The 19,635-nt window shown below is 36.2% G+C and overlaps 1 protein-coding gene across 4 annotated transcripts; it reads left to right on the top strand.

The window, feature by feature from the left end:
* Positions 1-78: 78 nt before the first annotated feature.
* Positions 79-17,504, top strand: LOC123768677 (uncharacterized). 4 transcript variants are annotated; one of them, XM_045759367.2, is made up of 12 exons: positions 84-194; positions 1,737-1,860; positions 3,567-3,743; positions 5,102-5,281; positions 5,981-6,163; positions 7,894-8,863; positions 9,076-9,187; positions 9,326-9,405; positions 11,187-11,343; positions 11,454-11,590; positions 12,465-12,696; positions 14,715-17,504. In XM_045759367.2, exons 2-12 carry the CDS (start codon positions 1,740-1,742, stop codon positions 14,826-14,828), a joined length of 2,463 nt encoding a protein of 820 aa, XP_045615323.2. In that variant the 5' UTR covers positions 84-194; positions 1,737-1,739; the 3' UTR covers positions 14,829-17,504. The 4 variants fall into 4 exon arrangements, with proteins under 4 accessions (XP_045615340.2, XP_045615323.2, XP_045615315.2 ...); XM_045759359.2 differs by having other exon boundaries at positions 156-259; XM_045759384.2 differs by lacking the exon at positions 3,567-3,743 and having other exon boundaries at positions 79-194.
* The last annotated feature ends 2,131 nt before the right edge of the window (positions 17,505-19,635 follow it).

Raw genomic sequence — 19,635 nt, 5'->3', positions numbered from 1 at the left:
AAAAAAAAAAATATGATGAACATAGCTACTTTTGCTATATATTTAAAGCTGCTTATGACAATGCTTAGGTGGGCCAGCTCGACCAATCAGCGCGCCGAGGCTGGTTATGGCCGCACTGTCAACGTCCAGTTTCTGACCAATCAGAACGCGCGAAGCTCCCACAACACTCACCTCTAGGATTTAAAACACCCAACGTGAGTTGAGCTGCTCTGGTTCATTTTCGAATTATTTTCCATTGCTATACTGGGTGCTGGCTATTGTAAGTATTGCTGGAGACGCCAGTATTGATACCCTCGTTGTGTTCGGTTGATATTTGAGTTTAAATGACAAGATTTGGTTGGTGTAGTCGCAGGTGACGGCCGTGTGTTTTTTAAATGTCAATAAAATTCACACAGGATGCTTCGATGAAATTTGAATGATTATCCTTGTTAATGCCATGTTTTCCCCTATTCTGTATGCTGTACGGTATCAGGTTCCTAGTGTCCAGTCTCCCCTAGTCTGTTAGATTTACCTGAATATTTCTGTGAAATATTGAGCACGACTAGTAGTCCCCCAGTGGCGCAGCGGTAAGGCACTCACCCAGCCCTTTGGCCTGGGTTCGTATCCTGGCCGGGGAAGGTTGACTGGGCGCCAATCCTTAACTGTAGCCTCGGTTCACCCACCAGTGAATGGGTACCTGGTTTAACGATTTGGCGGGTCGTATTCTGGGAAAAATTAAGATTAAGGACTTGCCTGAAATGCTACGCGTGATAGTGGCTTTACAATAATGTAAGAACGCTGGTATATATTAAAAAAAATTTCAGGTATATAAATATTTGTGAAATAAAGATGGGTGGGCACCTTTCCTTTCACCTAATGCTCTGTTCACCTATCAGTAAGTAGGTCTTCAAGAGTTAGTCAGCTTGTGGAGGTTGCATCCTGGCTGGAGTCAATAATTTTACCTTGGGGGGGGGGGGGGGAGGAAAGGGGACCTTAATAAAAGCCTAACATGTATGCTTACACTGGCATCCTGTCTCCTGATGCAATGATTTATTATAATGAATTATTTCTCTTAGTTTAAAAGTTACCCAAATGAAAGTTTGGTTTATATTAAGTGTGTATTCAGGACTACTGAGATAAAGTAGCAGTATGTAAACTCACTAGGGCTACTGTCTTCTCTCAATGTAGTCGGTTCAAAACGTAAAGGTTTGGGGTTTCGATTCCTGTATCAGGAGTCGGGGACAGATATTGGGCACGTTTATTTTTGCTTCATCTGATGCCTCTGTTCACTTTTAAGTACCTACTAGTATTTACTGATGAGTTAGGTAACTTGTGAATTGCGTACTGGGGAAGGCATGTGGTTTACCTAAGGGGACCGTGATAAGCTTGACAGGCTTCCTGTCCCTGATAATGGAAAGCATCACAGAATAGGTGACATTAAATTAACTATAAAACTGAATACAATTTATCCCTATTATGAAAGTTTTTTTAAAGGAATAGTAACTCAAAATATTGATTGATTTGTGTTATGTTCAAATTAGTGTTCTTTGCTGTAAAGACAACCTGGTTAATCAGGAAGTAGTTGTGTAAATCAATACACCTCTAAATTTATTTGAAAGACCAGATTTATTTTTTTGTTGAACCAAGAAATTGCTAAATGTCAATCTACTGTACAAGCTTGAGTTTAATTTTGCCTTATTTTAAATTATAAGACATTATAGTGTTAATAAACACTAGCCAATTGTTTCTATGACTAGACAATGATGGAGCGAGAAAAGGAGAAGGAGAATGAACCTGCACAATCGGCACGACCTGGATTTGGTCCTCACAAGCCCCTCTCTCGTGTATACTCCGCTCCTGTCAAGCAAACTGTAGCAAGTGGTAAGTTTACATGCAATTTGTCATTCTGTGTTCAGGACAGAACCAAACATGCAATGAAATGCTATAAATGTATACCTTTTTTGTCATGAAACAGAGTTGCTATTTAATTATTCTGGGTTGAGAAATTAGATAGTTTATCTTGGCTATTACATGAATTTTTTCCAGCTTTCATGCAATATCTGGAGAACACATTTAAGTATCAGCTTGCAACCTTCAGCATTTACATATGGTCATGGTAGAAAAGTCTGTTATTATTGAACCCAAAAATCACCTAGTGGCAGACATCAGAACCATTTATATTGGCATTAGGCACAAAACTTGGAATCCTTGAATGATATATTTACAATGAATGAGCCTAAGTGAGGCTGTACCAAGTATTTCTGTGCTCATGGTCTGATGCCAGGGTATGCTCCCAGAATAGTAGTCTCAATTTAAAGAACATCCTTGCAACTTTTGTACTAGCTTACTTTGTATATATTTTTTATAGCAAGGATCATAAGATGCATAATTCAGGTTTTATATGCATTTGTCTTGGAACCATATTGTAAACTATACATGTACAGTTTAGTATTTGATGCCAGAAGTTCGTGTGAAGCAGGTAACAGCAGCAGCATACAAGACGTTGACAAACAATAGAACAACATTTAAGAATCTAAAGAGGAAGCTTTTAAAATCCATATTCACTGCCTCTGCGATACCATTACAAGTGTATACAACACCAGCATTGAACCCACACCTCTTGAATTGCAAAAGAAAACTTAAGCAGAGGTTTGCAACTAATCAGAATGGGAAGGGCTTGGCTGTGAAGACAAGTTAAGGGAACTAAACCCCACAATCTTATAGGAGAAAAGAAATGGAATGATACTTAATTCATTTTGATGGGGGGGACAGGCAACCCGTGTGTATTTATACATGTTAGGCTTATATTGAGCTCCCACCAAGGTTGAATTACTGTCCCCCCCATTTTCCTCAGGTTGCATCCCCACAAGCTAACTCCTGGGTACCTACCTACTTCTAGATGAACAGTTACATTAGGTGATAGGAAATGCTGCCAACCATTTCTGTCCTGCCCAGGATTCGAAACGGGAATTCTCGACTGTGAGTTGAGAACGTCTGCACTACCGGGACCCTCAAATATGACTGGCATAATATGAGCTACATACATAATACTGAAGGAAATGACAGTATGGACAAGGGCAGCCTTTTTAAATTGAATTGTTAGCATGAGAGACTTTGTGGAAACTGGATACACAATTAAACCATAGAGATGCAAGGAAGTTCTCATTGCCTGTACACAGGTGGCCAGCAAGTAAAATGCACTGAAGTACAGTACTACAATTGTTAAAAACCACTTTCATCCACAACTTTAAGAAAAAACATGACGAATGTTGAGAGCAAAAATTAACACAGTAGGTGTACATGGCTAAGGGGCAGGGCATAGAGCTTGGTCTCATTTCTCCATAGTCACTGATAAGTAATCATCACATATCTCCACCATCACAACTTGCACATCCTGTCAGGCTACTTGCACCCCACCGTACTCATGACATCACCGTTTGTACCCCCCCCCCCCTGCTGTATTGTGCTGCTGTATCTGCTATAATTTTTGTCAGTTTGTCTTGATACTTAATACCGATTTCATTAGTTTGTAAGGTATTTAGCAAGGCAAGTAACATAGTAGTATTCAGGTTTTCTCTTATTTTTAGCCTCAAAAATTGTACCTAGTAAACCAGCAGTAGCCAGTCAAAAGGTATCCCACATTCTTGAGTCCAGCAAGCCAAATGTCTCCTCTCAAAAGCGCCCAGGAATCCAAGTGTCACGGAAACCTCTTGGTGATGACACTAATCAACAAAGACTCAAGTCTACCACAATGTCTACCGCAGGTATTAAAAAAAGATAGTTTTCCCTACCTAGACTTAAGCCTTAAATTTAAACTTGCATGGATATATTTTAATTAGATAATAAGAGCATAGTTACAAAGTAATCACAATTCAAAAAAACTTTTTTTACATAACAATACAGTAATTATAATGTCGCTAGTTTTACACCGCCAGCAGATTCAGGAACTAGCTTGGATCAAACTCGGTTTGAATGCAGCCCAGGTAATTCAGATTTAACTTTAATAGGATTTAGATTTTGTGTCAACAATCCACCACTTTTAGTTCAGTAGTTCCATAATATCCTCAAGATATCCAACTACGGATATCCCAGCTTTCTTTGCTGACTTTTTTTTTTTTTTTCCTGTATCACCATTATTCATATCACACATTCTTGGTAATCTTTTTTTTTTCTTTCTTTTGTTTTCCTTTTTTTTAACTTGTAGTAATATTTGTTGCAAAGATGTTGAAAATAAGTGAATTAAGAGTTACATTGTAATGTAACTAGATTGACTATTTCCCTGATGAAAGAAGAGAATTCGTTTGTGAAATATTTGTTATTGTATTTTAGTGCTACTTCACTTCTATGTTCCTCTTGGTCGACCCAGAAACCACTGGGCTTTTTCTGACTTTAATGGTATGTACACTTAAATATTGTACATAAATATTTTAATTATACTTCAAACCGGATGTTGCTCTTGCTACTTCTAATAATAAGCAGGTACTGTACTATTTTTTTTCTTTGCTTTATCCTGCTGTAAACTTAAAACCAATGTGCTTTATTCTCTTTTATGTAAATACTGTAGTTACAAAATATTCTAGGGACGATGATCCAGAAACTCCTATGGTGACCCACATTTAAATGAAAATCTCAACGTGTCCTCTTGAGAATGTTTGGTAATTAGTAGTTTCCAGACAATCTTGCAACCACTGCAACACATTAAAATTAAGACACCTGAGGTACAGTATTAGATGTGGGCCTTGGATGTCGATGCCATCATCTACCAAGGTGCCACCAAAGAAGGGCATTTCACTATCCGAAGCTTTATTTGTTCTGTACTCTGATGTGGAGTAATGTTTCTATTTGTAAAAGTTTGAAAGGTCATTATAAAGAAAATGTCTCAAACATATAAACAGTGCATTATTAATTGTATTAAAAGGGATGTTTGGAAATGGTTAGATAACTGGGTAAAATTACCAAAGGCAGTGTGAAATTTGTTTCACTTTTATAATATGGTGATGGAAAATGTATTACTGTAATTTATTGAGTTTTATACACTTACCATACTATAACTTTATTTAGTAATGACAACTCGGTATTTTAAGGAAATGTACACGTTCAATCTTAAAATGCTTGTTTACAGCTTCCAAGCCCCCACATGGACGACAGTTGTCAGCTTGCAAAGTTGGTTCCAAAGTCTCAGGAGGGACAAATTTTCCTCCTCCACTCACTGATCCCGAGGCACGACTCCAGTCACACGGCTCGACTGCAGCTCCAAGAAAACCACTCTGCTACTCTTTAAGCAACACTGCTACACAATCAAGTATTAAATATTATCTTTATTACTTTGTTTTAAAGGGTACTAAAACAGTCATTATAACTGTCACTGCACATACTTTAGACATTATTTGATTATCCAAGGTATTTGCCAAAATGTTTCTTGGTTTAAACTGCATGTATTGAGACTTTCATGTTAGTCATTGATGATCTTTTACTTCAGTCCCCCCATAAAAATCTGGTGCCTGCATCATTTGATAAGATTGCACAGTATGCAACATTTGAAGCTTGCAAAAGCTGGTACCATAAGGTGATGATGGTGGTGACATTGTGACCAGAATGCAGTACTATAATATAAATTATATTTTACCTTGTGGCCACTCGGAAATATTATCAAAGAATATGGTCCTGGAAACTACTTGCCACCTATATACAACTCAAACTGGTAGCTGTTAATAGGGGCTTGCTAATTTCTGACTGGTATTTTGGTCAAAAATTACATTAAAAAGATCATAGCTCTGGTAACCTAGTACAGTACCGATAAGGAATCGGGCATAATGTGAAAGCTCACGTACCATGAAATGTACCTATAAATATGTGCTTGAACAGGCTCCCCAAGACTGCGTTTTTGAGCCTGTTTGCGCAGTTTGTAGCTCTGCTTAATATTTAATTCATGGTAAAGAACTAAATACATTTCATGATTTTAGTTTTGATATATACTTAGGCAAAGCTTTATTCTTAACAGAGAAACCCATTCCCAACAAACCAACTGCTCGACCAAGGTCTGGAGATGGCAAGATGCCAGTAGTTACATCAAAGACAAAGGCACACTCTTTATCTTTATGTGACCAGACTTCAGTTCAACATGGTCAATCAAAATTGCCGAACACTACTGCAAGCACCAAAGTGCGCAAGTCAACTGAAATAGGTAATTGTATCAGTTGTCAAAATTAAATATTTTTTTAGAAGCATCTGTACAGTACACCTATACTATATACTTAAGATAGTTTGTACTTTAAGTAGAATGTAAAGTAACAGAAACAAATGTAATAAACAGGGTTAAGGTGAATGAATTTGAATTCATTAGGCATCCCCAGCTGGTGTACAATGTACAGTATATTGTACTTGCCGTTTTGTAATTTTTTCTTCTGCAGCTTTACATTTAATACGTTCAACTGAGTTGATATCTACAGTGTGTGTGTGATTATAAAAAGAAACTTAGCTTCTTTATTGGTCAATATATCTGAATGGTAACTTGTTACCATATTATTTTTGTGAAAATTTAACTAGACAAGGATAAATTTCAGTAATGACAAATTTCATTACCAAGCTACCAAATTTCAGCTTTCCACTTCCCTCTGTCACCCCCTATCTAACACCCACATCACACTAATCCTAATTCCCCTCCCCCCTTCCCCTCCCACATCCAACCCCTACAACATTCTTATCTCCCGAGTCTTAATTTCCTTTGTGGCCCTCTTCATTTGGGTGAGTTATATGTATATTGTTAGACTACCAGAGAGGTTTTGATACTATTCTATGCAAGTGTCTAGTGCACAAATTGGAGAAGCAGTAATAACAAATGATACTGAATTAGACAAGAGAGAGCCTGATGGTCAAAACACACAAGGTGTTTTGACATTGTCTAAGGGTATGTATAAAGTTGGAGAGGCATGGAAAGCACAGCACCACAGAGTTATGTTCTAGGAGTCTTGCTGTTTCCAATAGATGCAAACAATGTACGAGAGGAAATTGGGCTCATGTATGTGTTATGAGTTAAAAAAAAAAAAACTGAAGCTGACTGTGTGCCGAGGAATGACCTTGACAAGCATCAAGTTTGGTAAACAAATTGGTGACAAACCAAACAGTAAGGGAAGCTAGATAGGAGACCTGAAGGAATCTGTACAATAAGGGAACGGGAACGTCTCTTGGTGTGCAGATAATTACTTAAAATGCAGTAACCCACAGCCCAAGAAATTCATACACTGAAAATTACACATTTAATTTGAAATAACCTATTGGTATATCCAACCAGAAATGTTAAGTCCTGACTAAATGAATGGAAATCCTGTAGAGTATTGCAAAGATTTTCATGTGAAAGTCACAGATCATTATAGATTGTGTAAAATAAGAAAAATTTGAAAATGATAGGAAATAAATTTTTTAGTCCTGGCATAAAACCATTTCAGGAGGAGCAGGATAAAATGTATGGTAACAGAATGGGTAACTACCAATATTAGACAAATAAAAATGCACACATCTCTGCTTCTCCACTAATGTACCTCACTCCATACCATCATCCTCCTATCTTCCTTCTTATGGGCAAAAGATTTACCAAGTGTGCTCCATAACTATTGGGTAGTAGATAGTAAACGTAACCTATGGGTGAAGCAGTCAAAAGATGCTTAGTTTAGATGCTTTTGTAAATAACCTGGACTAGGAGTTCATGCATGTAGCAATAACAATTATGAATGGTAAAAAAAAATCCTGAACTGGATATATTTTATTTAATTGTATTTACAGTGGTAGTAACATTTGGTTACCATAGATTCATTAGTAATCACATTCCTTTGGCCCTCCATTCCCGTGCTTGGTTTAGGGCTAAAAACAATTACACACCTTTTCTGTCTTATTATAGGCATCAATATTTTATTTCAGGTGGAAACTGGTCAAATATAAAAACTAATGTGAAAGCTATGGATCAAGCAAAACCAAGTTCAGCCAGCACTTGCCGTAGTTTAACCAATGCTAGTCAGCCGCAAGTACCTACCACCTGTGCTAGTCTTCCGCTAATATCCACGGTGCCAGATTATGAAAGACTTACTAATACAGATAGTCTTGAAAAATACACAATTATAGATTGCACTAAAGAGAGCGTAGCAACAGATTCTAAAAATGGCGTGCCCAGTAGTGTACTACTAACCCATACAAATTATAATCCATCACAAAAACCTAAAATCAATGATGATGCTGTGCTAAGGGAAGCTTGCAAGACACAAAAGGCAACTGTTACAGCCTCTGTCGAATGTGTGGCCCCACAAAATGCTACTATTCCAGCCTCAGTCGAACATGTACCACAAAATGCGGCTGTTCCTGCCTCGGTCGAACACGCACCACAAAATGCAATTGTTCTGGCCTTGGTCGAACGTATACCACAAAATGCAGCTGTTCCAGCTGCGGTCGAACATGTACCACAAAATGCGGTTGTTCCAGCCTCGGTCGAACATGTACCACAAAATGCAGCTGTTCCAGCCTCGGTCGAACATGTACCACAAAATGTGGCTGTTCCAGCCTCGGTCGAACATGTACCACAGAATGCCGCTGTTCCAGCCTTGGTTAAACATGCCCCACAAAGTGCGACTGTTCCAGCCTCGGTCAAACATGTACCACAAAATGCGACTGTTCCAGCCTCAGTCGAACAGGTGCCACGAATAAAGGAGTTAGTTCCAGTATCAGAATGTTCAGGAACTAACAAGGAACCTGTCATTAACAGTGTTCCAAGTGCAGTGAAAATAATTTCTCAGGAAGAGCAGCCTACAAGCAGTTCTAATGACCAGTCCCAGTCTGCTACTTCAAAAGATGAGAATTTCGATGATGAAAAGAAAGACGAGGATTCATCAAGATCAGGGTATGTAAAAACAAAATGCAGTAATCCTCGGTACTTTTCTGAAGTTTCTTGAGATACTGTACAGAATATGTTTGACTTTGATAAATTACCTATAAATTAAATACAAATTGTTAACTTATGCTGTTCTCTTAGGAAAATCCACATTTTCAAATATTTAGTTAATTTAAAATTTTCATTTTCTGCTACTGTACTCGATAAAATTACTTTCACAGGAGAACTTGGTCATTAGATGATTTCGAGATTGGGCGTCCATTAGGTAAAGGCAAATTTGGAAATGTTTACCTCGCAAGAGAGAAGAAATCACATATGCTGCTTGCTTTGAAGGTACGAGATGGTTGTCTGTTCTGTACTCGCCTAGTTGTGCTTGTAGGGGTTGAGCTTCAGCTCTTTGGTCTGTGTATCATATATCTTGTGAAATTATATTTGAAGAGGAAGAGACGCTAAGTAAAATATCTATTGCAGGTGCTATTCAAATCTGTGTTAACGAAAGCTGGTATTAGCCATCAGGTGCGCAGAGAAGCAGAAATTCAGTCACATCTCAAGTAAGTGTAAAATATAAATAACAAATTTGGGCTGTTAGCTAAATATCTTATTACTAATGTATGAAACAGAAATGCTTAAGTTGATTAATAAAAAAAATATACACCGGGTACTTTAATAATTTCATGCTCGAGGCTGCATTGTCGGCATTAAACATCTGAACAATTGGGAATATCTAAAGGGATGCTAACTGCAGAGTTGCAGTTGGGTGTAAAAATATTTTTTTTTTTTTTATTAGAATGTATTTGAAGTTTTGGGCCTATTTTTTTAATAGGCCCAAACTACTTACTAGTGGAACAAGATAAGAAAACAGTTTTCAAAAAGCAGGGGGTTCAGTTAACAAGTATGATAAACATCATGAGACATTCAATAACTGAGACAGGTTGCTAGTAATTATACAACTTAGCTGAGTAAGGTATCTCAATAATCTGTAAATACGAGTGGGGAGATTGGGTAAGTCTCCGGACACCCACACCGTTGAAAAAAATTAGTTACAAATTCCAGTTGAGACAGTAAATTGAATAGCAGATGGATGGCATTGTCATATCACCAACCTCACATAAAACTGTGTTATTGAAATACCGTATCAGATATTTGCTTATAGCAAGTTAGCCAAAGAAATAATGCATTGGGGTAAGTACCTTGCAGTGTAACATTGCTCTAATGAGTTTGGCCATCTTTAGTTAAAAAGAGCCTAGGCAGTTCTTATCCTGCACTTGTCAGATAAAGCTGATGCTTGTTGATTGTTTCTGAACCTGGCCTGTTGCTATTAGTAATGGCTGGTATTAACATTTATTGGCTAGATAAATTGTAATGTTGCAGAATGACTGACTGATTTCAATGACTCGTGTTTCAAGACATGCATGTGGTTAATTTATGAACAAATATTTCAATATTTATTAATGAGTGGGCTTTTGCTGATGTGCTGGGGGCAAGCTGGTAATGTGCTTGCCTTGTTCAGCCAATATACTGTGTGAATAATATATGTTTACCTATATTTTGACCTTGGTTTATATTCTCTTTAATTTATGCTTACATATACTGTAAATGATTTACTCATATGATCAATGACAGATATACAGAATTCAAATGTGTGATTGATTTGACTGCTATATGAGGAATGGCGGCTCTTATTGTTTATGTAAATGAGGTTGTGAATGATTCCATGTGTACCTAAACATTCTCACAGCAGTATATTTGTTGCTGTGAGACATTTATAGTAATTTAAGTTTGTGGCAGGTTTGGGTCTGCTAGATATGTAAACAAGACTCCAGAAATGACAACATTGGGAATGCCAGGGTTAACCATCATTAGATGCTAGTGCACCTTGATACAGAAGATAACGTCAAGAATTGAGTCCTTGCTTATTCGCATAACTTGAGGCTGAAGCCACTTGGGACAAAATGTGCCAAAAGGCTGGTTGCCTTCATTGGCAACCTATTTGTAGTTAGTCAGGGCTCAGCTTGGTGATAAGCTTCTGGGGTCTGTCTCCACACTGGGCTCAATACAGCATGAAACACGGTGGTCTATATCCTGATATAAGAAGGATGAAAGGTGGTGGTCTTTCACCTGATAGCTCTGTTCACCTAGTAGTAAAATAGCTACCTAGGAGTTAAGAAATTGTTGTAGGATGCATCCTGGGAAAGATCGGTAGTTGGCCTAGGGGTACCTCAATAAGCCTAGGTACAGGCTTCCTGCCCTGATAACTAAATTATTTAATAGCACTAAGCATGTACAATACAACTTTAAACAGTTTGTACAATTTTGATTATTATTTCCCCAGACACCCAAATATTCTTCGGATGTTTGGATACTTTCATTGTGAGAAGCGCGTTTATCTCATCCTTGAATATGCTCGCTATGGTGAGCTGTACAAAGTTTTGTGTTCACAACCAGACAAACGGTTCACCGAACATCAGGCTGCTAATTATATAGTTCAGGTAGGTGTCTGCTTGATACTTGTTTGCAGTTGTAGGTTCATTTCTGCAATATTTTAGGTTTTGAATAATATATAATATTATAGTTTACCAATATATGTGTTATTTTCCAGCTGGTGAGTGCACTTAAATACTGCCACTCAAAAAAGGTGATTCATAGGGACATAAAACCTGAAAATATTTTAATATCAACCAATGGTTTGCTGAAGATTGCTGATTTTGGTTGGTCTGTTCACTCGCCTAATGAAAGGTTTGTATTTGTGATGCATTTTATATTATTATAGTATATTATTGCATGCTTCCAAATGAGTTGTAACTTCATTTTGTTTCCAACCTTACAGTTGACTTTTCATTCTGTACAATTAGATTACTGTTTAAAGTCTCCACTCTAAGTGAAGGTTTCACCAGCAAGAGGTTTTATTCATTAACATAACAGATGGTTGATGACAAACCATCAATGTATTTTGTGTATGTATTAAAAAATATGCAAGCTCTGATTGTTAAATAATTGTATTAATTTTTGTAATACAAGTTTTAAATTGTTTTTCTGGATTTTTTCCCATAAATCTTACTTGTTCTTCTGTCATCAACACTGGGTTTTGGCTTCCTCGTTGATTGCATTTACATGTTTGTAAATGTTTACAAGCAATGCATTTGCATTTTGATTTGCATTGTAGGGTAGATGTGACAGGGGATTTTAGGTAAATTTTCAGAGTTCTCATTTTTCTAAACAAATTTGGTTTGATTAGTTTTCCTAGTATATGTATATATGTTGTAGCATGTTTGTGCTATAATTCTCAAATAAGTATGTTTGGCAAGGGTTTGAGGTCAAACCCTGTGAATATATGCACTCATTTTATATTCATAATTCAGTCTACTACCTGGATTGGCTGTCATATTAATGGCTTTTTGTATTTGCTTGGTAGATTTTGATTGTATATAGTTGTTCCGGCCATCTTTCCTAGTTGTCTTTACATGAATACAGTATGTATAATAACTATCATTGCATGAATAAATTCTATACTAAACAACATTACTTCTCAACCTCACTTCTTGCACGGTTCTCTTGATTATTTATGCGAGTAACTATGAAATTTAAAGACCAAATTAATTTTTGATTGCAGAAGGACGACACTCTGTGGTACTTTAGATTACCTGCCTCCAGAAATGATCGAAGGTCGTAAATATGATGAGAAGGTTGATATTTGGTCCCTAGGAGTGTTGTGCTTTGAATTTATAAGTGGAAAACCCTCCTTCGAAGCAACTACAGAAACCGAGACCTTCAGAAGAATTGCTAGAGTTGATATACGCTTTCCTTCCTTCTTTTCCGAAGAGGTTCAGGACTTGATATGTAAGGTAAGATACTTTAGCATTATACACTGTGAATATAAAGTTACTCTCTTAAATATGCTTTGCATAGTTTTACGTACTTAGCTGGCATTAAGTACTTGAATTTTATTGACTTTTTATATCTATAATGCATTAAGTGTTTACAGAAATCCTGTAAACCAGCTGTCTTCGTTAATTGTTTTTACTAAAAGTGACACAATTAAGTTGTAAATTTAGTGTGTTGATATTAGTGTAGTATTATACACCAGGAATGTGTAAGGCTACCATGGTTGTCTTGAAGTCAGTAAGAATAGAGGATTGAATAACAAGTCTTGACAAGAATAATTTAAGTTTTGTAAAGTAAATGTAATGTATGCAAGTGTTAGGTAGTTTTTCCTGCCAAAAATTAGTTATGACAGTACAGTAAGCAGGTTTGTTGGCATGTGAGTGAAGATTGCTTAAAATTAATGTGGACAAGATTAAAGCAATGATGGTTGAGAGAAGGAAAGTCGGTACAAAATAGGCGTCCAGAGAGATGCCCTAAATGTAGTCGGTCAATTAAAATACTGTACCTGGGTTCTGGAGGTAACAGTAGACTGAGGATGACAAGTAGCTTATGCAATGACTGCCTGGTTAGGGTGACTAAAATAGAGATGTAGCTAGTGGTGCATGGAGTGGTAGTGCTTTCTCATGTGAATGGATGCAACATGATGGTGGTGTGATATGAGCATGAAAGATATAATTAGTGATGTTGAAATGGATGTTATGAGATTCAGTATTAGTGTCGGTAAAATGTATGGAAAAATTTGTAAATCATAAGATTGATTGGGCAATCAGATGGCCATAATGCTATAATGACTATTCAAGAATGGTGAAGAGAGTAAAATGGTGAATTTGAAGATAGGGAGAGAGGAAAGCCATGAATACAAAACGGTGCTTACATCTTGGTAAGGTAAGCTGCTAGAGCACCTATTTTCCTTGTGTGTGTGATGTGGCAGTATGTTCTCTAGAAGGTATTGTTAGTGGATTGGATGTATTTTTTTAGTATCTGTCTTCTGTAATTGCTTTCCTAGCTCTTACAACAGATGCCTCCATTACCTTAAAAGCTGAGTACTGTGCAATAAAGATAAAACAAAATTGCAAAACACAATATAGGTGAAATCCTTTTAAAAATACAGCTGCTTTCAAAGGAATACTAACGAATATGAATCATCAAGCTTTTCACTTTTCTAGAGTTCATTATTGTCAAACAAGTAATGTATCTTTGGGCTAATTGAATGTCTGAAAGTAATGTATTAGGGCGAGTCTAGTAAGAATGTGTGGGAAATAGTGATTTGTTTGAAATTGGTGGTTAATTGTGCGTATTTTATGAGTGTTCGTTATTCTGAATTGAAATTTTTTGGTTTGGTAAACAAAAGTAAGGGGTCAGTTTTTTTTTTTTTTTTAGATTTCTGAATAGCTAGTTTTACAATTTTGGAAGCAAAAGCGAGAAATATATTTGAGAGGATGAAGAGTGGAAGGCCATGGAAATTTGGAAGCATGGAAAGTTTTAACATTTTGTGGCATAAAGGTGAACAATGCATGAGAAGCAGAAATGATTAGTGCTTAATAGGAAATGGTAGGCCAAGAGGGAATAAAAGATTGGCATTTTGTTTGTGTTTTGTAAATAACTTTGCATCTTTTCTATGAAATAATAGGTACTGTTGTAGAAATTTTACTGGTACTGTATGACCGTAAACATTTCCTGGATGTTTTTATGAAGGTATTTGCATTTAGTAAATTTATTGCTATTGGAATGGTTTTTTGGATGTGTTACCTGTTTATTTACCCCTTTTCTTTAAATTTTCCCATCCTTTGTACAAATGTATCACTACCTAATGAATGTGGCTAACAAGATAATGGTGGAGATACTTAATTTAGTCATTGATTTGCAAGTCAAGAATGAAGACTGAAAAATACATTTTTAATTTCTGATTGTTATTTGCTGTAAAAAATTTGGGCCTGGACTTGACCAATAATTTAAACTCTTGATACTCTTGCAACAGCTACTACGCTACAACCCAAAAGAACGACTGAGTCTAGATGCAATCATGGAACATCCTTGGATCAAGATGCACTATGATCCAAATGTACCTCCCCCAAATCCTTGTGCCAAGTAGATTATACAGTTACGTAAAAACTCTGCCTCATTTTCATGCGTGGAATCTTGAGGAATAGCATTGTAATTACGTGACGATTATAGACTGAGGAATACTGCTGCTAATATATATTAATGTGTATCATTCTGTAATTTGATTTAGTTTGTCTAGGATTGTTTTTTTTTTTTTTTTTAATTGGTTTTAATATTTATTTTTCTTGGTCTTGAAAAACTACTGTTGCAATAAGGCAGTGTGTGCTATTTGACATTCTGACTTTCAGTGTCATATTAAACAAATGAAAATCACATCCAATTATAAAGTTTAATTTAGTAATTTAAGGAAGATACATTTCATCAGCATTAACATTTGCCTTGGTGGAAAGAGTCATAAGTGTGGGAGAGGACCATTTTTTCTTAGTCTTTCACTGTTAATTAACTGTAAATTGCTTACTTTCTCTAAGTGTTAAGATTTGTAAAAAGTTTAATAAAATTATAATAAACCAACTAACATCAGTCTCATTGAATATGGCACACGTGCTGTGGGATTTTTAAAATTTGCTTTACTATTTCCTTTTCAAAATGTATGGTGTTAAAATGCTTTTGACTTTTAACAAGAGAAAATCAGTTTTGAAAGGGAAAAGAAAGTTTCTTCTTTGAGCCTCATTTCTTTAGAACCTGATTTCCATGTGTTAGATAATTAAAGAGCTTTCTGAATTCATGGTTTCATGGTTTTCCTTGCCCAAGACATGAAATTGCTTAAAGCACGAACAAAAAAAATGCTTTATGGAGTTCTTTGCTGCATGTAGTTTGGTGGGGATTTCTGATCCTGTGTTCTTGGATTGAGTTCAAAAACAAAACATTTTTACACTGTTCTCAAATTGCTGGCTGAACACTGATAAATTTTGCATCCTTGGGAATCTATTTGCATCGTATTAAAACTTTCAGTACAATGTACAGTAGTATTCAGAAATACTTCCACCCACACTTATAATTTTTCACTATTCATTTGCCTTAATTGAAGCCAACTTTAAATCTCATTTTCTTCACCTCCCCATTGTTTTCATGTAGTCTGTATACATTTTCTTGATAAGCGTTGCAAATGTTTATCTAGATTACATCTACTGTTTTGAAATTTTGTTGTAGATGGCTTGCATATCAGTTTTCAATGTGTAAATATTCATTAAATATCCCTATAGTGACCTACAATTAGGAGAATGACATTCTACATAGCTGTGTAAGGGTTTTAGACAAGTGTGGTCATGAAATAAATTCTGTTCAAAAAGTAAGACTTTGACCCAATATTTGCAAACAAGTTAATGAGGTTGCCTGTAGAAGTGTGACCATGTGGTAAGTAGAAGGTAATATCATTCCCCATTGCAGATTCTTTTATTTGGCTACACACGAGTTTCGATGCTCGTTTTCCATTATTTATTTTCTATCAATAAATATTGTTTTCTCGTGCTTTTTCTTTGTCATGTCTTGTCTTGGTTGTTGTAACCCTTCTTGCATGTGGGTCTACAGTGCGCTGTTCCCATTTTTCACTTATTTCTCGGGGCAAGCCACTATTGCTTCACTTGTTTGATAGCTGAATCACCATGTTTTTTTTTTTCTCATGTTTGGGTTCAGCTACTAGAAGAGGGAATCAACACTTGGTCATTTGTTATATCTGCAGAAAGTTACATGTATGGCCAAACCTTCAAAGACAAAACTGCCAGAGAATATCGCAGACATTAGTTTTTAATACAGTATATAGAATTTTCTTTGTTTGATATATATATTCTCTAAAATTGGTAACAAATAATTACTATAAACATTGCATTTTTATGGGGCTGGTTCATTTATCATTTTGATGTACAGTACAGGTTTTCTTTGGTATATGCTATGTTTAGTATAAGTTCTTTTTCAGTATTGTATTGCACATAATTATTGTACAGTTCTCTTAACATTTAGTGTTAGCCTTGTATGCCATTTCCTCAAAAGAATCACATTTCTAAAAGTTTTGTTTTAATTTATTTAGCAGCCAAACCAATGTGACAATTATTCAGTTTTCTGGGTTTTGCTTTTGGTTCGCAATATTTTAATTGTGAAATGGTAAGGATGCAAAAACAATTCAGAAACTTTACAAATGGCTCGGTGAATAAATTGACCTTGCCTGTGATGGCATTAGATGTTGATTATATTTGATTGTAAATCTTAAGATACATTGGCATCTCCAAAATCCAGAACATGTTATTTTGGACCTAATTTAAATTTTCCAGAATTTTTTTTTTAGGGGTGGGGGTGATGGGCTATTTATCACAAAATTTTTACGTTTTGACATGTAAATCTCCAACTGAATATGAGCCCTGAAATATTTTAATTATGCTCATGGCACCAACTATTTGTAATGTATAACTTGTCTACAAGAGTCATTAAAAATGATCCAAGCCATATTTAAGTATAATAAGAGACCAAGGTTAATATTGATGCCTGTTCATTTTAAATTGTACATGAAAATTGTCAACTCTGGTTTACATATGTTTATTTAGGTTTGTCTGTGATATATTTAACAATCTTCATTAATTTGGGATTTTTCATTGATGTCCTATTTCAGGATTTGCTTTTGTGGAAAGTAAAACTATAGAAAGATATTATTTTAGAAATGTATGTCCACTTTTCACTTGGATGAAGTGAAAGCTAATAAATATTCCAAATTGTACAGTAGATAATTGTTTTCCATCTGCTCTTGGATAGTTTCTGATGTTTTTTCTAAGCATGGCCATGCTAATGCTAAACTTTATAACTATAAGGTCCTTGGTGAATCGGATATCTGACATTGCTCATATTATCTATTTGTTCTGGTATTGGCATCCTGAGAGATTTGGTATCATATCCTGTGACAAGAACGGTGCTAAATACTGTAGCTTTCCCAGTTTCATGCCATCAAACTAGGATTAAAACCCTGGAGCTGTATTCAAAGCAAGAACAAGCCTCTTCATGAAAATTACCTTGATTCACCTGAATTATATGAAGGAAAAGAATGATTAGTGGACTAAACAAATTCAAAGTGGCAGGGTGTGACTTGGGAATGTGTAGTCAAGAATGCTTTTAAGAATTTGTGGAATAAAGTAAATGTTTTAATATTTGGTGGATAAAAAGGGTAAACTAAGATTAAAATTAATGTAAGTCTAATGCAGTAGAAAATTCAGTTATACATTGATAAATAATTCAGAAATATTACAGGTTACATCTGCAAAGATGCAACGAGCTCGAAAGAGCTTCCTATATCTCGCCCTTTCCCTCCTAAACTGTCCATTGCCAAAAGTCACCTTGTTCACAAGGGATAAATTAAGTACTAATTTTAAAATCTGCACAAGTCAGTAAGTGGCTTATCTATCCGTTTGAAAAGGGGTTGTTGGTTTGTGGAACAAATTGTTGGGTAAAGCAATAAGACGTGAAACTGAATTCTTTCAATGGTGTTGGGGGGGAGGGGGAGTTAACTCGATGATTTCGGGGCTCGGCATCCCCGTGACCTGGTTCTCGACCAGGCCTTCATTTTGTTACCCCTCAGGAAGCGGCCCGTAGCAGCTGTCTAACTCCCAGGTACCTATTTACTACTAGGTAACAGGGGCATCAGGGTGAAAAACATTTTGCACATTTGTCTCCGCCTCCACCGGGGATCGAACTCAGGACCTTAAGACTACGAACCTGAAGCGCTGTCCACCCAGCTGTCAGGCGCCCAGGGTAGATATAAATGAAAAATCTTCCTCATATTGGCAAATAGGTATTATGCAGTTTCATTTATTCTCAGAAATTTTCTTATGTACAGTATAGTAAGCACACTAAATCAACGTAACCTAAACACCTTACCAAGGCCTAATTATACATATGGTGGTCAACATTCTTGGCTTACAACTGAGGGACCTGGACAAACACAAATAGTTGAGCACACATATATTGGAGGGGTGACAGGTAAACTTCTATCATGGATGAAAAATTTTCTGACTGATAGAAAAATGAGGGCAGTAATCAGAGGCAATATATCGGAATGGAGAAATGTCACAAGTGGAGTACCACAGGGTTCAGTTCTTGCACCAGTGATGTTTATTGTGTACATAAATGATCTACCAGTTGGTATACAGAATTATATGAACATGTTTGCTGATAATGCTAAGATAATAGGAAGGATAAGAAATTTAGATGATTGTCATGCCCTTCAAGAAGACCTGGACAAAATAAGTAGATGGAGCACCACTTGGCAAATGGAATTTAATGTTAATAAATGTCATGTGGAATAGGAGAACATAGACCCCACACAACCTATATATTATGTGAGAAATCTTTAAAGAATTCTGATAAAGAAAGAGATCTAGGGGTGGCTCTAGATAGAAAACTATCACCTGAGGACCACACAAAGAATATTGTGCAAGGAGCCTATGCTACGCTTTCTAACTTCAGAATTGCATTTAAATACATGGATGGCGATATACTAAAGAAATTGTTCATGACTTTTGTTAGGCCAAAGCTAGAATATGCAGCTGTTGTGTGGTGCCCATATCTTAAGAAGCACATCAACAAACTGGAAAAGGTGCAAAGACATGCTACTAAGTGGCTCCCAGAACTGAAGGGTAAGAGCAACGAGGAGAGGTTAGAAGCATTAAACATGCCAAAACTAGAAGACAGAAGAAAAAGAGGTGATATGATCACTACATACAAAATAGTGACAGGAATTGATAAAATCGACAGGGAAGATTTCCTGAGACCTGGCACTTCAAGAACAAGAGGTCATAGATTTAAACTAGCTAAACACAGATGCCGAAGAAATATAAGAAAATTCACCTTCGCAAATA

Source organism: Procambarus clarkii, chromosome 86 (genome assembly GCF_040958095.1).
Source record: "Procambarus clarkii isolate CNS0578487 chromosome 86, FALCON_Pclarkii_2.0, whole genome shotgun sequence".
Classification (NCBI taxonomy): domain Eukaryota; kingdom Metazoa; phylum Arthropoda; class Malacostraca; order Decapoda; family Cambaridae; genus Procambarus; species Procambarus clarkii.
This window is presented reverse-complemented; position numbering and strand designations above follow the sequence as displayed.

Bases quoted from the DNA above. Each gene is read 5' to 3' on its own strand.
- LOC123768677 (XM_045759367.2), top strand. From the start codon at position 1,740: ATGATGGAGCGAGAAAAGGAGAAGGAGAATGAACCTGCACAATCGGCA. The intron at 6,164-7,893 runs GTAATTGTATCA...ATTTTATTTCAG, and splicing joins GCGCAAGTCAACTGAAATAG to GTGGAAACTGGTCAAATATA. The intron at 12,697-14,714 runs GTAAGATACTTT...CTCTTGCAACAG, and splicing joins TTCAGGACTTGATATGTAAG to CTACTACGCTACAACCCAAA.